Here is a 22,713-nt window from a genome sequence, read left to right on the forward strand (position 1 = left end):
AATACAGAAAGACAAAAAAGTCAAAAGTACTTCTTGGCTCATCAGAGTGCTCTAGATTCTCACTGGTGCTCCAGGAGTGATTCAGCACTACTGCTGCAAGCTGCTTATTCTGCTGAGGGAAGAACCACACTTCCCTGTCCAAGAACTCACTCTGTAGGACAGGACGGCCTCAAACTCAGAGATCCACCTACCTCTGCCTCCTGAGTGCTGAGATTAAAGGTGTGCACTACCACCACCCTGCTAACATTGCTTCTTTCTGTTTAAAATTTATTTTTATGCACAGCTGGTGTTTGACATAAATATATGTCTGTATGAAGAAGTAGGATCCACTGGAATATGAGTTACAGACCAGACAGTTGTGAGCTGCTATGTGGGTGCTGGGAATTGAACCGGGTCCTCTGAAGAGCATCCAGTGCTCTTAACCACTGAGCCGTCTCTCCAGCCCCCTTTGCTTATTTCTTAAAGCCCAACATTTTAGGTTCAAGCTCTGTTCCTCAAACAATGAAAACATTAAAATATGAAAACCAAACCAAACAACAGGACAATAGATAAAATTAGACTTTTAAATTTTCAATTTCATTTAAGAGGTGGCTTCTATCAGTCTTTCATTAGTATTAACTCAAAAGTCTTTGTTTGCAAATACTCACAGGCTTGGTGGCAAGAGAAGAAGGGGTGCAAGCAATGTTATCACTTTCTTTTTTCGTGTTTTTGAGACGTGGGACCACTATGTAGCCCTGCCTGTCCTGGAACTCACTCCATTGACCAGGGTGGTCTGGAATTCACAGAGATTTGCCTATCTCTGCCTCCTGAGTGTTGTGTTTAAAAACATGTGCCACTATGGCTGGAGAAACCATTGTTTTTGTTTTTTGACACTGGATTTTTTATTCCGTGTAACCCTTGCCATCTTGGAACTTGCTTTGTAGATTAGGTGTCTCTGTCTCCCAGGTGGATTTATTGTTACTACTTTCTAAGAAAACAAAAGGACTTGGAATGCTCTACTACTCAAGTATCAGGCAGGAAAGGGTACATTTCAATAATCTTAGTTCTGGTTCTCAAGTGTTCCTAAGGCCTTCATGATCCAGGTCCTCCTTGACACCCTGCCTGACATTCAAGACCTACTTCTAAAATAAGCCCTGAATCACTCACTTCCTACATACTTTCCCTGTTTCAACTTTTCCCTCATTACACTCTATTTTTCCCCTGGCAGACAACTGGAATAATACCCTTAACTGATATAACCAAGATGATGAACAAAGTTGCACAAAATGCATAGTAACTTCCTACTGCAATAAGGAAAAATGTCTTCTCTTCATTACCACTGTACTACAGCTCTGGGCACTGGCACCTCTACTCACAAACTTGGTTTCCTCTATGGCCTCTGCTTGCTCACCAGGATAAATCACAGAAGCAGTGTTCTGCCTCAAGTGCCAGCAAACTGAGCCTAGGATGTTACAACACTAACACCTGCTTACAAATTTTTACCTGGAGTTCTACTAGAATCTTTGTCATTCATATCCCAGCCTAAATGTCAGCTTCTCTGAGAGGCTTTCCTTGACCCTCCCTTCTACTCCTCTCAATTTTATTACATTAAAAAACAGCAATTGGAGAGATGGCTCAGTGGTTAAGAGCACTGTCTGCTCTCCCAGAGGACATGGGTTCAATTCCCAGCACCTACATGGTAGCTCACAACTGTCTGCAATGCCAATTCCCAATTCCAAGGGATCTGTCAACTTCACACCAATGCACATATAATAAAATTAAATAAATCACTTAAAAATTGCAATTAATCACTGCCCAAATTCTCTCTGTATGTTTTAGTTTTGGTGGGAGGGATAGGGTCTGATGCTGCAGCCCAGCTGGCTTGGGACTCACTATAGTCTAATCCCACCTCAAGATTACAGCAATCTACCTGTCTTGCATGTACTCACTTTCAGTGTCTAAAAAAAAAAAAAAAAAAAAAAAAAGATTATTTATCGTGTATACAGTGTTCTGCCTGCATGTACACCTGCATGACAGAAGAGAGAACCAGATCTCATTATAGATGGTTGTGAGCCACCGTGTGGTTGCTGGAAATTGAACTCAGGACATTTAGAAGAGCAGTCAGTGCTCTTAACATCTGTGCCATCTTTCCAGCCCTTCAGTGTCTTTCTTACTATGTTATATCAATTGAGGGCAGAGATTCTGTCCACAATAGCTAAGAAGTTGCTTGACAAAAACTGGGAACTCTCAGATACCTATTTTATAAATGATTAGCTCTTGAATGTAGGCTTCATGGGAAGTATTAAACTACAGTAGTTTTAAAAATTCTTGTTCGCGGTGGATGCTTGCATGGTCTCCATAGAGAGTTCCAGGACAATCAAGGCTACACTGAGAAATCTTCTCTTGAAAAACCAAACCAAACAAAGAAGAAAGAAAGAGAGAAAGAAACAAAGGAAAGGCAGCAGGCCCTGAGTGTAATTTACTCAAGAGCCAAGGTTACTGCCCTTTAAAGCCACGTGGTGGTGGTACACACCTTTAATCCCAGCACTCAGGAGGCAGAAGCAGGTGGATCAAGGATGGCCTGGTCTACAGAGTTCCAGGCCAGCCAGGGACACCCAGTGAAACCTGTCTCTCCCCTCTCCCCAAAAAAGCAAAAAAAAAAAAAAAAAAAAAAAAAAAAAAAAAAAAAAAAACAAAAAAAAAAAAAAACAAAACACAAAAAACAAAACAAAACAACAAAAACAAAAATACTTAGAAGATGATCATACACACAATAGCAAAGCTAAGGCACCAGTTTTTTTCTTTTTATTTTAAAATGTTAAGACAAATCTAAAATTTGGTGTATTGAAAAATTTTATTACCTTAAAAAAAGCAAACCTTTATTGGTCTAGCTACAGTTAGGCTAATAAACAACTATTTGTGTGTGTGTGTGTCATGTATGCATGTGTGCACCTGTGTCCTGTGCTTGGAGACCAAAGGCTTCGATCAGGGTCTTCTTACATTGTTCTTCCCCTTTTTTTCTGAGACAGGGTCTCACTATGGAGCCTTAGCTGGCCTCAAACTCAGCATCTGCCTTGCCCCTTGAGTACTGTAACCAAAGGCATGTGTTGCTAAGCCTGGCTCACCACAGTGTCTTACTGAACTGGTAGTTCAGTGTTTTGCCTAGACTGGCTAGCCAGCACCCTGTCAGAATTTGGCCCCCCCTCGCCTTTCAGTATATGTATTGTAGACACACACACATATATAGCCATATCTAACTCTTAAATGAGTGCTGGGAACACAACTTGGATTCTCACCTTTTTATAGCAAACATTTTATCCACTAAACCATCTCCTCAGCCCTTTTCTGTTGTTTGGAGACAGGATCTCACTTTGTAGCATGGGTTAGTCTGACACAATCCTCCTGCTTCAGCTTCCTGAGTGTTAGGAGCGTAAGTATGAGCCACCTGCCTACATCTTTATTAAGCTGGGTGATGCTGGCACATGCCTTTAATCCCAGCACAGAAACAGGCAGGTGGTCTACAGAGCAAGTTCCAGGACAGTCAAGGCTACACAGAGAAATCTTTGAAAAACCAAAACACCAAAAATACAAACAACCAACCAAAAAAGTTTAAAGACAAATTTTAGGGGCTGAAGAGATAGTTCAGCAGTTAAAAGCATGTACTGTTCTTGTAGAGGACCTGAGTTTGGTTGCAAGCACCCATGCCAGGTGGCTCACAAACACCTGTAATTACATTCCAGTTTTGAAGGGAGCCAATGCCTCTGACCTCCGCAGGCACCTGCACTTGTGTACATACCCATATGTATAATTAAAAAGAAAATAAAGTCTCAAAAAGATTATTTTAAAATAGTCTCTTTCTTGTATATCCCATCCTGAAATATAATGGACAAAAAACAATCACCAAATGTCAATTTATGTATGTTTGGTCAGGAGAAAAAACAAAACAAACAAACAAACAAAAACCCAAACCAAAAACAATCTTGGCTATGGGTGACACATATCTTTAATCCCAGCACTTGGGAGGCACAACTTTATTAGTTCAGAGCCAGCATGGTCTACAGAGTGAGTTCTATCTAGGACAGCCAGAGCTACACAGAGAAAGAGAAAAAAAAAAAAAAAAGAGACAAAGTTTACTTCTTGAAAATGGATATCCTTGGAGGGGGTAGGGGAAAGCAGGATAGGATGCTCTGGGTTGTGGCTCTACCTCAGTTAGGAAATGTGGTTTGATCCCCAGCCTACAGAAATCAGCTGTGTTGGCACATTCTTGTAATCCTAGCACCCGGCAGGAGGGAGGAAGATCAGGCGTTCCAGGTCATCCTCAGTCATACTGTTTAAGCTCAACCTGGGCTGCTGAGACCCTGTCTCCAAACAAGAACACCCTGCCTCCCTCTTGACAACAAGTTAAAAAAGGATATCCTGAGCCCTTCTGATTTATTTCCTGCAGATAGCAATGGCTTTGTGTGGCTGGGAGTATCTTTCAAATAACAAGAACACACATACTTTTAGAAGCTTTCAAGTATGATAGCAGAGCTTCACAATCTGCCCAAAACACAAGAAAGTGAATTACCTTAGGGGTTCTCAAGTATGCTTACCTGTTATGAACTAATTCAGCCATCAGCTTGAGCACAGGTGTGGTACAGGCTGGATCATGGTACCAGAGCTCAATTGCCCGCTGGAGAATTGGCATGTAGGAGGGATATCTATAAAGGAGGTGCTAAGGAAGAAATTCTGAATCCAGATATCACAGAGTTTAATTAAATTTTCAGTGCTCATCAAACACAAATTCATATTACAGTCTGTATATTTTCCTGTCTTGCTTGCTAACCTGGGGAGTTTTTCTATGTGAGCAATTCTCAGTGCCTTTTTCTGAAGAACAATGTACTTCACATTATCTATTTACCACTTATATGACAGGAGATCAACTATTTCTTTCATGCTGGAGAAATAGGCACTCAGATTTTGATGACATATACAAGATCATAAAATCAGTAAAGTTAGACTTTCTCTTGGCTGTACAAAGCTTTTTATAGTCAATTGCATGAGACACCATGTCTGGCTTTCTTTCCTTCCTTTTTTTTGGGGGGGCGAGGGGAAGGCTTTTCAAGATTGGGTTTCTCTGTGTAGCCCTGACTGTCCTGGAACTCATTTTGTAGACAAGTCTGGCCTCCAACTCAAGGATCCTTCTATGTCTGCCTCCTGAATGCTGGGACTAAAGGTATGCACCTCCACCTGTGGCTTTTCCACACAAGTAAAACTCATGTGCCGCAGTTCCACACTAGTGCTTGGTTCCACTGCAACTTTTATTGGGAACACAGATGAGAAACTGGGAAACAAGTTTATTTATGTACTAATCAGGGGGCAGTGTTGTGTTTATAAGCCCATTGCAGTGTGGCTTAGAGGAAACAGCAGACCCTATGGATAACTGTCTTCTTGCACCACCAAACCTCCCTTTCCTTCCCCGTCCCGCTCCTATTACATAACCACATTCCAGTTACGTCTGTGCACTGTTTCTAGTATGAGTTAGGATACATCCATTCAAAGAGCATCATGAAGCTGGTCTTGGCATTGAAGGCAAAAGCTATTCCTCTCAGGTCTCTCACCAGGCCAACAAGAGTTCTCTGTAGCAGAACGGAGAAACAGAAGAAACACCCCAATTATAATTCTCTGACAGGAATTTCACACAATGGCAATCAAATTCTTTTCAAAGCTCAATAAACACCCTTCCCCCAATATCCTGAATCCATTTCTTCATGCTAGAACAGAATCTTTTTCACTTGGAAAATTAGTTTTGGAAACTTGATATGCAAGCTGAAGATTTCTTGTAACAAAATTTGAAATCTGAAATCCTTCAAAATACAAAATAAATTTTAGAGGCAATATTTTTAAGAGGCAATGCTGAGGGCCTCACATGTGTGAGAAAAGCACTTTACCCTTGATTCCCACATCTTACACTGTTAAAATCCCAGATTAATTTTCAGTATGACCAGTAAGTGAAGAACTCTATATTATGAACCTGTTCATACACAAATTACTAGGCTTGGGAGACAGGTCAGCGCTGTGACTCTTAAGGCCCTAGCACTGCAAAAGAATAAGAAAGTCCTCAAGAACAATAGTAAAAGCATAAGTTACTTTCAGGCTAAGGGCATACGGTGTACACAAAACACAAGTGCATTTTCTATTTAGACTTGAGTCCCCTTCTCAATATATATATATCTACATTACATATAGATATCTATATCTATATGCAAATATGCCAAAATCTAGGCATATCAAACATATCAAACATCTCTGGCCCAAGCACTTCAGATAAGGGATACACACTCTATACTCAGAAATAGTATGGTTTATGGCTCACTATTGCAAAAATGAAGTTCAACTATTTTATTCCGCATGTTAGAGCTTGAACCCATGGTCTCATGTATACAAGGAAAAGACTTTAGAAAGGGTTTCTCTGTGTATTACTAGCTGTCCTGGACTTGATTTGTAGGCCAGGCTGCCGGGCTGGCCTCTGTTTCTAAAGCACTGGGATTAGAGGCATGCCCTGCTTCCACCACCCAGGAGGAAAAGACTCTTGAGTATGATAAAATTTAAGACATTAAAGAGATGTGTAAAGATCAGGAAAGCAAAATAACCCATTTTTTCAAAAGACAAGGGAAAAAGGCTCATATAAAGGCAGAAGACGGTTATGTCCTGAGCTCCTTATCCTAAAGGAACTCCAGTGCAAGAGGAAGAAAAAGGGAGTATACATAGTACCTTCCCCTGCATCCCGGCTGTTTATACATTATATGCTCCATTTACGGAAGAGGCCTACTAACTTTCCCATGGTCATGTTGCTTCTCAGAGTGGACATATAGCTTGTACCAAATCCTGTATCTGATGCTGGTAAGATGGCTCAGTATGTTTTCTTTGCAAATTGGTGGCCTGAATTTGATCCTTGGATCATGTAAAGGTAGAATAAGAGAACTGATTCCACAAAACTGTCCCCTGCCTCCACATACACATACACTCTTTGGCATGTGCAACCTCCAACCCCTATGCTCTGACTCTCTCTATAAATCCACCATTTTCTTAAGAGAATTTTGCTTGGGCATCCTGATTAATATGACTGCTTTAAAATCTATTATAATAGCTGGGTGATGATGGTAGACATCTTTAATCTCAGCACTCTGGAGACAAAGGCAGGTATATCTCTCTGAATTCAAGGCCAGGCTGGTTTACAGAGAGAGAAAGAGTTCCAGGGCAGCCAGGGCTCTGTTACACATAGAAACTCTGTTTTTGAAAAAGTCAAACCAACCCAAACCCAAACCAAGAAACAATGATACTATCATTAGAATGCCTGGGAATTTGAAAATGTTGACTTGTTTAGTAAAAGCTGCTGTACTATACTATGAACAGTCTCTAAGTAAACAATTCTCTCTTAGATGATACCTCGAGCTCAACTTTCTAGCCTAAGATATATCAATCTAAAAGACTTGTTACATGGGCCATGACAGATATAAATGGGTGACCACAGCAGATCATGGTCAAGGTGGTTTCTTTAGGTAATTTTAATTGCTTTGAATGGAACTAAGGTGATGGGAGGGGCTGGCATCCACTTGGTGTTGGTTGACATTGTGCCTGGATTACTGGCGTGCTCTATAATCTTCCCCTCTCTGAAAACTGTACAAAGTGGGGTCACTCTACCTTGCTGTAAAGTCTCTTCATTTTCTATTTTCAAAATTAAAAGAAAAGTTTTAAGACATTATTTATTTTGTGTTATGTGCATGATGTGCACATGCATGTCACAGTGCACATCAGAAGAAAACCTGAAGAAGTTGTTACCCTCCCTTCATTATGTGGGCAATGGAGTCTGACCTCAAATTGTCAGGCTTGGCCAAGTGTCCCTACCCATTGAGCTATCTTGCTGATTTCTAAGAGGTGTTAAAAAGATGAACTGGTAAGTAAAACAGCACATTTTTCTCCCCCATCAACACCCTTTTGCTATCTGGTGGCCCTGAGGTGCTGAGCCTGGGTGCCCCTAGGATACTGCAGAAAGAACTACTATGCAATGTTACTATCCTGAGGTCTTCGAGTTTGGCAAGGGTCTCTACAGGTCAAGAGAGTATGCATGTATGAAGTAAAAACAGGAGAGTAACAATCCAATGGCAATGCTGAGAGCCAGAAAACAAGAACTAAAAAACCTCCTTATACTTCTATACACACAATATGAAAAGTCAAAGAATATTCCTTTTTGTTGTGGTGCTGGGGTTTGAACTCAGGGTTTCCAGCATTCTAGTTAAGTGTCCTCCATACCACAGAGCCATAATTCCTAGGCTCCTCAAAAGAAATCTTCACAGAAATAAGGAATTACAAAGAACTTTATGATGATGAAAATGCCATATATCAAAATTTGTGGACTTTAAGAATCTGTTTTAGATGGGTAGGGCAGTGGGAAGAAGCTGAAAGAAGGAAGGACAACACACTGTGATCAGGATAGATGGTGTGAAAAACTTTTTTTTTTTTTTTTGCAATTTAAAAAAAAATCAGTTTCATGATAGTGGACAAACACCTAACATTATACAAGTAAAATGGTTAAGATAGTAAAGTCTATTTTCAAACTAAAAAATATTCAAACAAAGAAATACTTTTGGAAAAATATGCTTAGAGGTACTGATAGTTTTACAGTGTTACAATAAAAAGATGAAAAGAATTAACTCTAACAGGAAAACAGAGATAAGAGTAGAAAACACAGATTAAATAAAGTTAAAAAAAAAAACTTCCTTGTTTTTTGTAAAGACTAATTAATTATCTGAAGAACTGTTCTAGAAAAACAGTGAAATCACTAGTAAGCAGCATTTAAAATTAAAATGGAATATAAGTCAAGATACAGCAATGATTCAAAAGGCAGTAAGAAAAACTGCAACTTCATGCTGACTCATCTAAAAATGTACACAATGATCTCCAGGTGCTGCTCAAGAATCCACCGTAGCGGGGCGCAGTGGTGCACACCTGTAATCCCAGCACTTGAGGAAGCAGAAGGAGGCGGATCTCTGAGTTAGAGGACAGCCTGGTCTACAAAGCGAGTTCAGGACAGCCAAGGCTATACACACAGAGAAACCCTGTCTCAAAAAACCAAAAGAATTCCTTTTAATATGAAGAGAAGACTTCATGACTATCAGATCTTCAATTTAAAATCTCAAGAGCACAAGAGGCTCAGATGTCAACCAGAGGACAGTTTATAGATAAGGTGCACCTTTTGGGTAGCTACCTAGTCCCAGTTTTACCAGGGACTGCCTTCAGCCAGAAGCCAGCCAGTTCACAGGAGGACTCACCTTTGCCTCTTGCTCATTGAAGCTGTTGGTGCTGAACATCTGGGCCACCGCCTCAAATGCTGCTGTGAGTGGAAGCATGAATTGCTCATACTGATCTTCATCTTCTCCTGCAAGGGAAACAACCCTGGGTGTGACTACGATGCCAACAAGTCCAAACTGTGAATGTTTGAGAAATAAGAGGGATGGAGAGGGGGTGAAAGAGGAGGAGGTCCCAAGGTAACCCAAAAGCTCCCTTAACTATCCCAATGGGTGTTAGTAATAATCAAAGTCAAATGTTAGCAGAGGCATGCATGTACACAAGGTATTACATGCTCTTTATTTTGTATTCAGTGAGGACAGATCAGCTGAGAAAGGACCGGGCTGTTGTGTTAGAACTAGGTGAGATGCTTCTGAAGGCTTTACTCACATGCACTTTCCTTAGTAGTCTTTCAGAAACCTAGAAAGTCTCCTGTCATTTTACTAGGATTAAATTAAAATAGCTCAAAACCACCATGACAAACACCACCAAATCTCAATGATTAGTTGAACCACCAGTGTGCCTTAGGTGACTGACTTTCCCCATTCATATGCATTGGAGAGCTACATATCAAACCTTTGGTAGGTGGCTCAGGTGGGTTTGCTTATTAGTGTGGGGTGGAGGTGGTTCTGGCCAACAGAATCTCAATAATTCTTTTTTACAGATATGGTAGTCAAAGAGAGACTTTCATAGTCTTCATTTTAGGCAAGTTTCTCACTATATTTCTCTAGGTGGTTTCAGAACCACAGTTTTCCTGCCTCAGTCTCCCAAACAGAGGAATAACAGGTGCACACTACTGTATTCAGCTTGAAGAGAATTTTACAGCTGTGGCATATCAAGATGAAAACTTGGTTGCAGACTGTTACTTTATTCCAGTACAGGGAACATGACAGCATGATGTTCTTTGTGAAAAGAGGGGATTATTTCAGGTATTTTTTTGTTACTGTTGAAACAACAGAGAAGACTTTCCCCATTTCCACTACTCTGTCCTCAGATAAAAATTTAGTACAGGGCCAGATTACTTCTTGAGCCTCTAGAGTTTATTGCAGTACCTAAATCCACCATGAGGAGACGCCCAAGTGCTGTGTAGAAGGTAGTCCGACACCGCATGTCTGTCAGGTTGGACTGATTGTTAATACCCAAAAATGAAAAGTGCTCGCTCTATTAAAAAAAAGAAAACAAGTTAAAAAGGTAAAAACATGGGTTAGAGGTAGAACGCAAGTCAGTAATTTCAGAATTACTGAGCCCTTGCACACTAGCCCCATGGCCATTTTTTAAGACTACAATGGATGCTTTACTTAAAAGTTACTGTGGCTGTTATTACTGGTTTATCCCAAGTATATACAGCAGTAGGTGACTTAATACAGTTCAGGCACCCTGACCCAGGAAGCAGCTCTGGTGACAGGAGTGTAATCTGGCAGAGAGGCAGGACTCAGGGCCTCAACTGAAATACCTGCTTTGCAGTGCTGAGGAAGTGTATGTGGGTGGCTGGAGAATGGAAAGGGAGAAGGACGGACATCACTCACCGTGTGATTGTTCAGCATGAACTGTACAGCGCTAAGCTTCACTAGCTTCCTTACACTACTGTATGTAAAGACAAAGGAACACAGTCAAGGAAAGTGTGGCACAAACTAGGAAATGTTCCAGAATAAGTATGCTTTCCCTAGATAGCTTATTTTCTAAGCCACATGAGCACAACACAGCCAAACAGGGAAAAGTGTTTAATTGATTAATAAGAGTATTTAATTGATTAATAAGAGAATACCCATACCAAATTGTTCCTTTTAAGAAAATCAGTACCACAGCAATTTCCCCTTAGAATCTTCCTGGCCCTGCCTGAGTCCGTACTGTGCACTGTGAATAGACTCTTCTCTTATTCAGGCACTAGCTATGAACAGTCTTTTGAAGACACGAGAAAAAGTTGCTTAAGGAATTGTACAGTGTTTCCTGTACTTGCTGGCTCCCAACTGTGGAACAATTCAAACTTTATAGCAAATATTGTTCAAGTCAAGAGTAATAAGCCACTACTTCAGTGGGGAAGCCTAGTGTCAAGACGGCTTACATCGAAGAGCCTGGAGGCTTTGTTTCCACTACGGATGCTTAAAGCTTAGTCACAGAACATACCAGTGAGTCAGGTCCTAGATCTCTATTTATTTATGAATGTTAGGACCAGTCAGGGATAAATATGCAGTCAATTATTATATTGTGTGGTGCCTCACTCACTTTTAGGGACTTGGAATTACTCAAGCTTTTGTGTGGGTCTTGCCTTTGGCACCTAAGGAAACAGAAGACATTGGAGTACAAGCTGTGTCTAAGTTAAAGTGGCAGCAGGAAACCATGCCCATTCTGACTCGCTCAGAGTCTACTGTAAAGGATATCCAATGGAGAGATCATTCAGAAGCTGTAGTGTCTTAGAGGTGATTGGCTCACAGCGCCCCCAGTACTTCAGGTTGGTGATGCTGGAGGACAAAAAAAGAAAAGAAGCAAGAGAAACCTTTGATGTGCCTGATTTCCTTGAGGGCTGAAAGAAGAAAATCATCAATCAAGTCATCATACATCTGTATCACCAATTCACAGACATCACGACCACAAGAAAAAAAAAAAAGGGTATAAAATCTCTGTACTTACATTTGGTTGACTAGAAAAATTATCCTTCAGATAATCTTCACTACTTGGTTCCAAAGCTACACTGGCCCATACCCAGGCCCTTGGAATTCTGGGGCACTCCAGGGCTGATTTCTGCAGCAAGGGTAAGAGATTTCTGCGGCAGTGATAACATGCAGACGTATGCAACTCTGCACCTGCACCATCCACTGTCAGCTGCAGAACTCTAGTAGCCCTTGCTTCTTGATTTCTTGGCTGGCAGAGTCCTTTAGACCCCCTTTGCTTTTTTCCATCTTAAATTATTAACCAGCTCATGGATATCAGTGTTTAGGCTGGGACAGTTGCAAGGAAGCAAAATGGTACTTTGCACACAGCCCTGGGTTATTATTATTTGACTCCTAGTGTGTGCTTTGATAAATTGAGCTCCTAAAAAGAGGAAAATGTAACCAAGGGACATAACTTAAAAACAACAAAACCGGAAATGGGCCAATTAGGAGCATCAACTTTGAAGACATTCAAATAGCAGGAGCAAATATTAAAGACTCAAGACTCCTGAAGATTATGATGCTTCCTAAAAACAGTAAGCCCACGTGAAAGTGAGGCTTTCCCCTAGGGGGGGGAGACAGGCATTCCTAATGGAAATCAGCACCAGAAAACAAATGCCTACTCTGGGCATCCCAGACAGTTCAATGATCGAGAGTGAAAGGACAAACACCAATCACCGGGGAGGAGCTCCATTTGGTTAATGCCATGACATGATTTCAACTGTGATTCCAGAGGCTAAAGAGAAGATTCGGCAAAATTCTACACAAGCCTGGAATGCTCTGGGGCCGGGCCATATCTCTAAGCACAGCGCGTCACACACTCAAATGCACAATTCTCTGATGCAAACGATCAAGGCTGGAACAGTAAGGCAGTGGCAGCGCAGTGCCTGGGTCACTGCACAGCTGCAACAGGACTGCAGGGCCTCTTGCTGACGGTGAGCCGCAACACTTACACTTTTCCTATGAAGACACTCAGCACCATCGTCTCATCATTCAACCCCAGAACTTCTGAGAGTCGGCGGTACAGCTGGTATCATGCAAAGTAAGAGAAACAATCAGGTGACGCACATTAGAATCATCACAAACCTGGGCTGTCTGAAACGTGTCCACACTCAGGGGTAAGATGTAGGACAGCCCTGGAAGGTATGTACTGAAAGGACTGGCCAGCCTCAATGTTCTGAATACTAGACAGAAGCTGTGTTCTCTTACTGGTCCCCTTCAGTCCTGAAATTCTCCAAACAGTGCCAAAACCACCGGCTGTTCTCAACATTAATTCATGTATAGAGACTAAGAGCTGCCAATTTGGGGGAGTACAACAGATGTTTTGACTGGCCATTTGTTAAGCATATGGAGCACTAGAAAAACAGGCCCAATGCATTGATGATTCTCAGAATTCTACAGACTAAGAGAAAACATTTGGACTATCCCACTACTGGCAATCTGGAGGCTTATTGTAACTGTGATCAACTGTTTCCCCTCCATCAGCAACTCCACATCTGAGAAGTGAGAAATGGAGTTAACTGTGAGTCTGTTACCTTTGAGGATTTCTGCACCTGGTCCCCAATGTAGATCTTACGAAACTGCTCAAAAAAACTCAGCATGGCCAATTCGAGCTTCTCATTACCAGCCTGAGCCAAGCGGGAATCTGTCAGGTTCATAAGCTGGAGTACCCTGGAGGAAGAGGAACGATGATTCTCTCAACAGCAGGATATCCTGGGTACCATAAACAATGTAGCCAACTCAAACTCATCAAATATCCTTATCCCTTACTTTAGGGATTGCCCTTACTTTGGGGATTGCCTTTTCCGAAGACTCTAAATGTTGGTGAAGAAACAAAGTCTTCATTGTCTATAAACAGTGGTTAAATACAAATATAAAGGTAATCATTTTTTTTCTGGAACTTCCTTGAGATTGTGGATGGAACAATCTTCTGCATTCAAATTCATCTATGCAGATGAATGGAATTGGGCTAGCCCATTGCATCTTAATCTTCCTTTCTCACACAGCCAAGGAAGGAAGGGGTACACATGGCAGAAAGGTAATAGGGAGGGAACAATTCCAGGGATGAGCAGCAGAACTTCAATCCTTTGCTCTGTAGCTTTGTCTCTCAAACAAGGATGTGATCAAAGTTGAATAAGTAAGAATGGCATTTTTACAGGTGAGTCATTTGGCACATGACAGAATGAAGATAGATAGCAACTATTTGTGACATGAGTAAATTAGATTCACTTACTGTGTTGCAACATCCAGAAGAGAACAGCCTACAAGACACTGTCTAAACTACATGTGGAATCTATCAGAAAAGCACTAAATTTCATTCTTAATGGAATCTTTGTTCATTATTTTTAAAAAACTACTAGTGGACAATACCATGGACACCTTTGTCATGATTAAGGCATAAAAAAAGGAACATTTGAGAAACAACATGGGGGTAAAAATACACAAATGGGAATTAAGACTAAGATTTACAGATTGAGTTGTCTAGGTAGGGACCAACACAATGTTAAGACACCAGGTTCCTGGGTGTCCTGGGAGAACATCTGAAAGGTTCAGAATACTTAATGGTGGCAGTTCTCTGCAGGGTCCTATACTCATTTTAAAACACACAGTAATATTTTGACCCCTTCTTCTTGGACTCCTACAGTAATGTACAGTAGTCTTCTAGAAGCAGTAGGATGTGTGGTATTACTACAAACTGATGCAGAGATGAGATTCCAGGTATCTTTTATATGACAGAGGTTTGAAAATTGTAGACTAACTCTTCTTGTAAACATCTTTTCTTGTTTATTTATTTACTTGTTTTTGAGACTGAATCTAGAGTCTTCAGTATCCTAGACATGTGCTCTGCTTCTAACCTGTACTCTCAGCCCCCTTTTCCATTTGTAGAAATCTGAGACAGGTTGGGAGGTGGTGGTGCATACTTTAATTCCAGCATTCGGAGGTAAAAGCAGGGAGATCACTGTGAGTTTGAGGCCAGCCTGGTCTATAGAGAGCGAGAGGGAGTTTTCCAGGACAGCCAGGCCTACATGGAGAAACCCTTTCTCAAAAAAAAAAAAAAAAAAAAAAAAAAAAAAAAAGTTACATTATTCCTACATTACTCAGGCTGGCACTGAACTTGTAATTCTTCTGCTTCCACCTTTTCTGAGTAGCTGGAATTATAGGCCTATGCCACCATGCTGGTCTTAAAGTGTATTTATATTAGCATGCAATGAGCTTGTCACTATAGGAAAATGATTTTTTTCTTTCTTTTTTTTTTTTGTGTAAGATCTCATTATATAGCCTTGGCTGGCCTGGAGCTCGATATGAAGACCAGACTGGCCTTGAACTCACAGAGATGTATTTACCTCTGCCTTCAACTTTTAACTTAGAAAACTTTCAGTAACTTTTTAACACTCACTTAGTGGTTTTTATTAAAAGAAGAACAGCACAGATACAAAATAATGTGAAATCCTGTGGGTCAGCAAAGGTTATGGCAAAGGGCTGTGGTAGGCTGCAGGGGTTCAAGTTTTGGGGATACCAAGAACTAGTTTCCTCTTAGACTTGCCAGTACCACAAAAACAACCCACATTCTCTAATTCCTAGACACCACACCTGAACAGATCAACAGTTACCCCCTCATTAGTTTTCCCAGTTCCATACACAACACTTTGTTGCTGATGACTATTAAGATGTTTTTAGTGTGAGTCATAAGAGAGCTAGCTGGCTAAATACAGCAGGTCCACATCCTCATCGGATTCAGCTGCAAGGACACTTTCTGCAGTTAGCGGAGAGTGTTACTAGGACCAACAGGTACTGAGCAGTCAAGCAGAATGAAAGGCTTTCATGGGGCACACTTACCGACAGACAAGCTCACCATCCATAGCATCTTGCTCATCAGTGCTGGCGAAAGAAACTCGGCCACCAATCACAGCTCCAATGATGTAAACTAACCACGTCAGTCGTCCTGGAGTAGGAAGAAGACAAGACTCTTTAGTGTTCGTCCCCTTGCCACCTGTTGTAAATATACTTCTTACCAGATGACTCCTTAATCTTGAGAGTTCTCTAGTAAATCTTGCTTTTTTGATAGAGGATGGCTACCATTCTACTCTGGTAAGGTTGATATGAAGAGGGAAAGTGATCAGATAATAAGTGTTTCTGTATCAGACAAGACCATTATTTTTGGAGAGTACTACCACCTTAAAACAACCTACTGTAGGTATGATTTGATATTCCGCCTTAGTCCCCTGTGGCACTTGCTCATTCCCTCACTCACTCTGTGTGCATGGGGGTAATAGTGGATAATAGATCCCTTTTTTGGGGGGTGGGGAGAAGGGAGCAAAGGGAGGCAGCAAGAGGTGAAGGGAACTGACAACATCTCTGTGCTTCCTAGACACTGCACTCACCCTCCTGCACTGCAATGTCCATTGGGCTGGCGCTGGCACTCTGTAGCAGTTCCTGGTAGGATTGGGCTGACTGGTCAAACAGCTGCACTAGGAGTGCACATGTCTTCTCATACTCACAACGCCCGATGGTGGACAGTTGGTCCAACTGCTGCTGGACCAGACCTGTATCCTCCAGGGGATCTTCCAGGCCATCCCTACTCCCAGGAAAGAAGGCAAACTTCTTAAAAAAATATGCCCATTATTTTCCCTGATACAGCAGCTCTTTCTTCTCAACTATAGAGGACCATCATTAACTTTACCCAAGAGAGGATATTTAAAAAGTTTTAAGATAGATGTCTTTGCCCTAGCATCAGACAGTTTGTTGACACTGAATCTTCCCAATTCTTCAGCATTTACGTGCCATCGAACCTGGGCAGTCCTTGCTCAGTAGACCAGGCTGGCTTTGAATTCAGATCTGCTTGCCTCTGTCTCCTGAGTGCTGGGACTAAAGGCATGCACCACCACCACCTGGCTTATTTAAAATTCTTTAAAGATTACATTTTTACTGTAACTATGTATGCATGCATGCCAAAGTTAGCATGCCAAAGAGGACAATTTGTATGAGTCAGTTCTCTCCTTTTACCAAGTGGATCCTGGGAACCAACTGGCTATCAGTCAGTCTTGGAGGTAAGCACCTTTATTCACCGAGTCATCTTTAAGGCCCATAAAAAGTAACTTTTCTCTCTTCTTCTTCTTTTTTTTTTTTTTAAAATTTGTTTTTGTGGCACTGGGATTGAATGTGGGTTTTGTGCATGCCAGGCAGGTACTCTACTGTTGAACTACTTTAGGCCTCCCTAGCCAATCTCTTTGATTATTGTATACTTTGGGGACTCTAAGTACACATTCCTGTATTTGAAGTTATTGTGGCCAAATGAGTTCAGGGAATTCAGAAACTTTTATGAGTAAGGCAGTATGTTTCTACCAGCAATGCAAAAATTTAGATGAGCCCCATTATTTTACCAAATTCAATCTTGCTATACATCAAACACTTAACTATAAAAATAATCATACTAGGTGGGATTTTTTTTAAAAAAAAAAAACAAAGCTTATTAAATAGACTTGGTTTATACCCAATCTTGCCGTATATATTTTGGTACCAAACTAATAGTTTAGCTTCCTACCTCTGGTTTCAGAATTGCGGCTTTGTATGAGGTCTTGCCTTATCTACTGGCTTTCAGATTCTTTTATAACAACCTGTTCTATGGTGAGGTCTCTACTGTTCTTCTGTAGCATGGCAATTCCAGAAGCTGCAGCATGTTTCCCACATGTACATACAGTGTTAGGTTGTATTAATTCTCTTAAGATCACAGGTAGTCATATTACTATCCATAGTTTATAAAAAAAAGGAAATGCAGAAACACGAACAAGAGTATACAGTTATTAAAACTGGCTCTTTGGATCTAGAAGCTCTGCACATTTCTCAACTCCCCAGAACTGCCTACTGGAAGCCAAATGAATTAGAGAGGCTTTCCAGCAAACTTCACTAATACTCATATTTTGAAATGACCCCAAGTCATAAACAATTAAGACCACAAACTTGGGCCTGGAAAATGGCTCAGCAGATAAGGTACCTGCTCTCAAGCCTGATGACTTGAGTTTGGCTCCTGGGATCACAAGGTGAAACAAGAAAATTAACTACACACACACACACAAATGCATGCAAAACAAACAAAAGAAACTCCCCAAACCATTAAGACAACCAAATGTTCTTGACTCTTAGCACATAAAGGACAAAAACCAAACAACCCACAAAACCAAAATGCCCAAATAATACAAACAAAATACCACAAACAGAAAAACCCAATCAAACATCACAGATCCCAAAATCCAAGCATATTATGAGAAATGCAATGAAAATACATAAGAAATATACCTAAAGTAAGGCAACATGATTTAATATAACATGCCCTAAGACTTGACTTTTAAAAAAGATTTATTTATCCTTATTTTGTGTGCACTGGTATTTTGCCAATATATGTCTATGTGAGGATGTCAGATCCCCAGGAACTGGAGTTACAGACAGTTGTGAGCTGCCATGTGCATGCTGGGAATTGAACCCAGGTTTTTTGGAAAAGCAGCCAATGTTCTTAACTTTTGAACCATCTCTCCAGCCACTGACATTTCCTTAATTATGGGTTTCTGGTCCAGGAGTCAAGGTAGACAAGAACTCTTATGTTAACATGACAAATCAATGATGAGCTTGCTGGACCTACATCTTACAAAATTAGAAATTAGAGTCAGTTATGACCACCTTGTATTTTCATTTATCTACTTATTTTCTTAGGAAGTCTCACTAAATTCCATATTTGGACATTAAAACACTTCTTTCCTGAGTCCTATAAACAGGCCTCACATTTAAAGAAAATCAGTGGCAAGGGCAAGCATATGCAATGTGTTTATATTTACAGACATTGCTGTGGACATTGTTACAAGGGATATGAACAAGGTATTAGAGTTTGGAAAGACAAAGACAGATGGCCATAAACAAATAGAGCTCTAGACTCCACCTCCCTCTGTCAGTTGGAATCTGATTTCTGTAAGTCTGACACAGAGCTGCAGGTAAAGGTAAAGGAATGTGGTGGTAATCCATGTGTCCTTACCTCAGAATGATGTGCACAGATTCCAAACGGGATGTGATATAGGCTTTGGTGACCTCAGGAGTATATGTTTCCAGCATATGGGGCTCTGTGGCTTTGACATATGGCACAGAGGCTGCCAGCCGCTGCCACAGGCTCAGGAGATAGTGCACACTATTTGGGGCAAATTCCCAGTGCTAAGGATCAACAAAAGAACAAAAGGCATGTTTTTCATTTCTGAACACAAAATCCCAGGCCACTTGACACTAAGAATAACAAAAGTAAGTTTTTAGGGGCTTGAATCTGTGTATGGTAGCCCATTTAAAGCAGAGACTAGTTGTGGTAGTTTGAATGATAAATATCCCCCATGGTCTTGTGCATTTAAACACATGGTCCCCAGCAGGTGGTGCTGTTTGGGAAGTGCAGTCTTGTTGAAGGAAGTCTACCACAGGGGGAGGGTTTTTGTGAATTCATAGCTTTGCCCAAGTTTGCTTTCTCAGCTCTGTACTTGCTACTGAGGATGACTGCTCAGCTTTCTAATCCTGCCATCTGCTTTCCTCCTGCTGATTGCCTCTCTACCATGCTGTGCTCTTTTCATTGGTTTATTTTGAGACAGGATCTCACTATGTAGCCCTGGATGATGTAGAACTCACTAAGTAGAAACGGTTCAGAGAGATCCTTCCTCTGCTTCCTGAGTGCTGGGTTCAAAGACATGCACTACCTTGCCTGTCCCATAATGGACTCATCCCTCTGGAACCACAAGCAAATAAACTCTTCCTTCTATAAGTGGTTTTTAGTCAGGGTATTTTATTAAACCAACACAAAAGTAATGAATACACTAGTATTTTAGTTTAAGAGTTTAATGAGGAAGAAGCTGGCTCAGTGCTGGTTGTATAAATCTAGATGATGAAGGAAAGATGCACGAAAGTAGGTCTAAGACATTAGAATGCAGGAGAATTGCTGGTCAGCATATTAGAAATAAGAGATGCCAAAGTTCCACTTTGGAACTATTGAACCAGAAACGATGGGGATGAGATCCAAGCTCTGTGTTCCTTCAAGCTCTCAGATGACTGTGACATAAAACACAAAGCAAGAGATCCTCAATGTGCTGCTATGTGACAAGAGAGACAAGAGGCTTCTCTTATTCTTCAGCCTAGATTCCTGTTCTATCTTCTGCTTTGCAGAAAGATAAGAAAAGACTTCTCCTTTTCTCTGTACTGGATATAATCCAAGGCTTTAAATATGCCACGAAAACACTCTACTACCAAGTCTTTAGCCCTTCTCTCTGTAATTTAAATATTATCCTTATAATTTCTACACATTGCTCTAATCACAGTTACTAAATTTATTTTTCTTGTGATGATGGATCAAATGCAGAGCCTCCTAAATACGGAACAAGTGTTTTACTATTGAGCTACAATTCCAAATCTTCCTTACACTCATAATTGTAAATAGTCTATGATAATAACCACTTTGCAGGGCATGTTTGAGGTGTGATAAAATATTTTCTCCCTGTGATTGTGAAAATTAAATACAAACCTGTAGGCTGGTCACTGTGAAGTTGGCTATCAACCGGATAACCTCAGGGTAGTTTTCCACTTTTACCAATTCTCCCAGTTGGTAGTTACTCTTTAATCGGGCCAGTAGTCTGCAGAACTCATGGTAATTGTTTGGGTCTGATAAACTCTGGCAATGGCATAGGAAGAAAATAAAATGGAAAATGTGATCATCACATTCCAAGAATGACATGTGCTTGGCATGGCATGGGGAAGGGCAAGAATTTTTCAGTTTCTGGGCTGCAAATCACAATTCAGAACAACATAGTTATAGAAGGCTTGGAAACAAGTAAAACCTTACGTTTAAAAGTTTTTATTTTTTTGGGTTTTTGAGACAGGATTTCTCTGCATAACCTTGGCTGTCCTGGAACTCACTCTGTAAATCAGGCTGGTCTTGAACTCAGGAGATCCACCTGCCTCTGCCTCCCAAGTGCTGGGATTAAAGGCATATGCCACTACTGCCCAGCTCTTTTAAAAGGTTTGCTCCCATTATCCCTATAGCTCAAAATATTCACCCATGAGATGGGATCATTAGCCTTAAGTGTCAGTATGAAATAGGACCCTGAGGAATCACACTATTTGCCGAAAGTTGTAATGCTGATCAATGGCACAGATGGGCACCATCTCAGATGTATCTGCTTCTCATATATTAAAGGGAATCTAATTAATTTCATTTCCATGAATATTGAAATGCTACCAAGCAATTTAGTTTTTTTTATAAACAAAAGCTGCACAAGAGTTTCACATTGTATCACAGCCTTTAGATGTTAATTATATCCAATACTATAAAAATGTAAATGTATCAGTATATTTGTTTTTCCTATTAGTGATCAGGACAGAAACGGTTTTATTCACTTACATAATCTGGTACATAGTATGTCTTAATTTAGTTTGTTGAATTAATAAAGGCATTTTGAAAGGGAGAAACAAAGTTAAGTATATTTAAAAACACACTGCATCTTAGAATTTTTTTTTTTCCAATTATAAATATTTGGAAGAAGTGGTACTTAGGGGACAAAAAAGTATTTATTTCCCTTCCAACCTAAAGAAGCCTTGTATGTCAGGTTACTCATATCAATGTTAAGAATTAAAAACACAAAACCAGTCTTTAGATTCTTAATTTCTCAAGGGAAAAAGAATCACTGGATCCATCTTTGCTCGCTTGTATCTGATGACTTCACTGGATGATTTCTGTGTTCTGGAGTTAGAGGACCAAAGCTCCTCTCTGGAGCAAATGCTCCCCACAATATCCACAGATTTTTTCAGAAGTGCAAACTAAGCTGCTTCCTGGAATTTCTGCCATGTGTAGCCTTTGACAAACTTCCTTCAGACTTCTACAGATAGCCATATACTAATTCAGTATATACATACATTCTGAGAAACCTTACCTGTGGATTTTCCAGTATTCGTTTAACACCATCAACAAGATGAGAGAGAAACTTGGCCCTCTCAGCATTGTTAAATAGGGATCTCCGGACTGAGGCAATCTGTACTAAGCAGGACAGTACCTGCAAGCAAGGCACAACACAGATGCACTCAGTGAGATGGGCAGCTATGGCCGCTACAACACTCATTAGCTTTATCAAAGAAAGAAGCATCCAATCCAAGTTCGCCACAGCAACACCCCATGGCTACAATCAGCTTGGAAAACTCCCTTAGGTAGTATCTGACTACTCCAAACACTTCCTTGATCCCTCTTTATATATATTTAAGCCTTAAAAATGCCAACCAATTTATAGTTTCAAAAAATCTTGAAGTTTAATTTTTTTTTGTTTTAATAAAATCAAACTGCTTATAGAACTATGATAAAATAATCAGGTCAAAGCCACGTCTTGAAAAAAAAAAATGTTTTCTTTATTTCCCCACTGTGCTATTTGTCGTCTGTCCTTCCCTATCTAGTTTGTAGTCTTTTCTGCATGCTACTTTCCCAGGAAGGTACACTTCTGTTGGCAGCAGCACAGCTGCTGCTCTTGCTTTTTTTCGGAGGGGAGGTAGGGGAGGGAGAAGGAGGGGTGGTAAAAGGGAAGAGTAGTTTTTTGAGACAGGTTTTTTTTCTACAGCCTTGGCTGTCTTGGACTTGAACTCACAGAGATCTGGCTGCCTCTGCCTCCCTGAGTGCTGGGATTATAGGTGTGTACCACTGTGCCTGTCATCTTGCTTTGGATTGGCCATAGGAAACACTAGAAGGTCAGACAAAGGTACTCTC

The 22,713-nt window shown here is 40.6% G+C and overlaps 1 protein-coding gene across 1 annotated transcript in view; it reads right to left on the reverse strand.

The window, feature by feature from the left end:
* Window positions 1–22,713, reverse strand: part of Xpo7 (exportin 7) — an 87,786-nt gene that overhangs the window by 7,186 nt on the left and 57,887 nt on the right. The window contains 13 exon segments of the mRNA XM_055609645.1: window positions 4,572–4,679; window positions 5,509–5,597; window positions 9,291–9,397; window positions 10,359–10,467; window positions 10,833–10,893; window positions 11,682–11,765; window positions 12,908–12,981; window positions 13,490–13,625; window positions 15,792–15,897; window positions 16,337–16,530; window positions 18,976–19,148; window positions 20,491–20,637; window positions 21,896–22,015. Of these exon segments, the coding sequence (XP_055465620.1) occupies window positions 4,572–4,679; window positions 5,509–5,597; window positions 9,291–9,397; window positions 10,359–10,467; window positions 10,833–10,893; window positions 11,682–11,765; window positions 12,908–12,981; window positions 13,490–13,625; window positions 15,792–15,897; window positions 16,337–16,530; window positions 18,976–19,148; window positions 20,491–20,637; window positions 21,896–22,015 (1,508 nt within the window).

This window comes from Psammomys obesus, unplaced genomic scaffold, assembly GCF_907164565.1.
Source record: "Psammomys obesus unplaced genomic scaffold, mPsaObe1.curated_primary_1811, whole genome shotgun sequence".
Taxonomy (NCBI): Eukaryota; Metazoa; Chordata; class Mammalia; order Rodentia; family Muridae; genus Psammomys; species Psammomys obesus.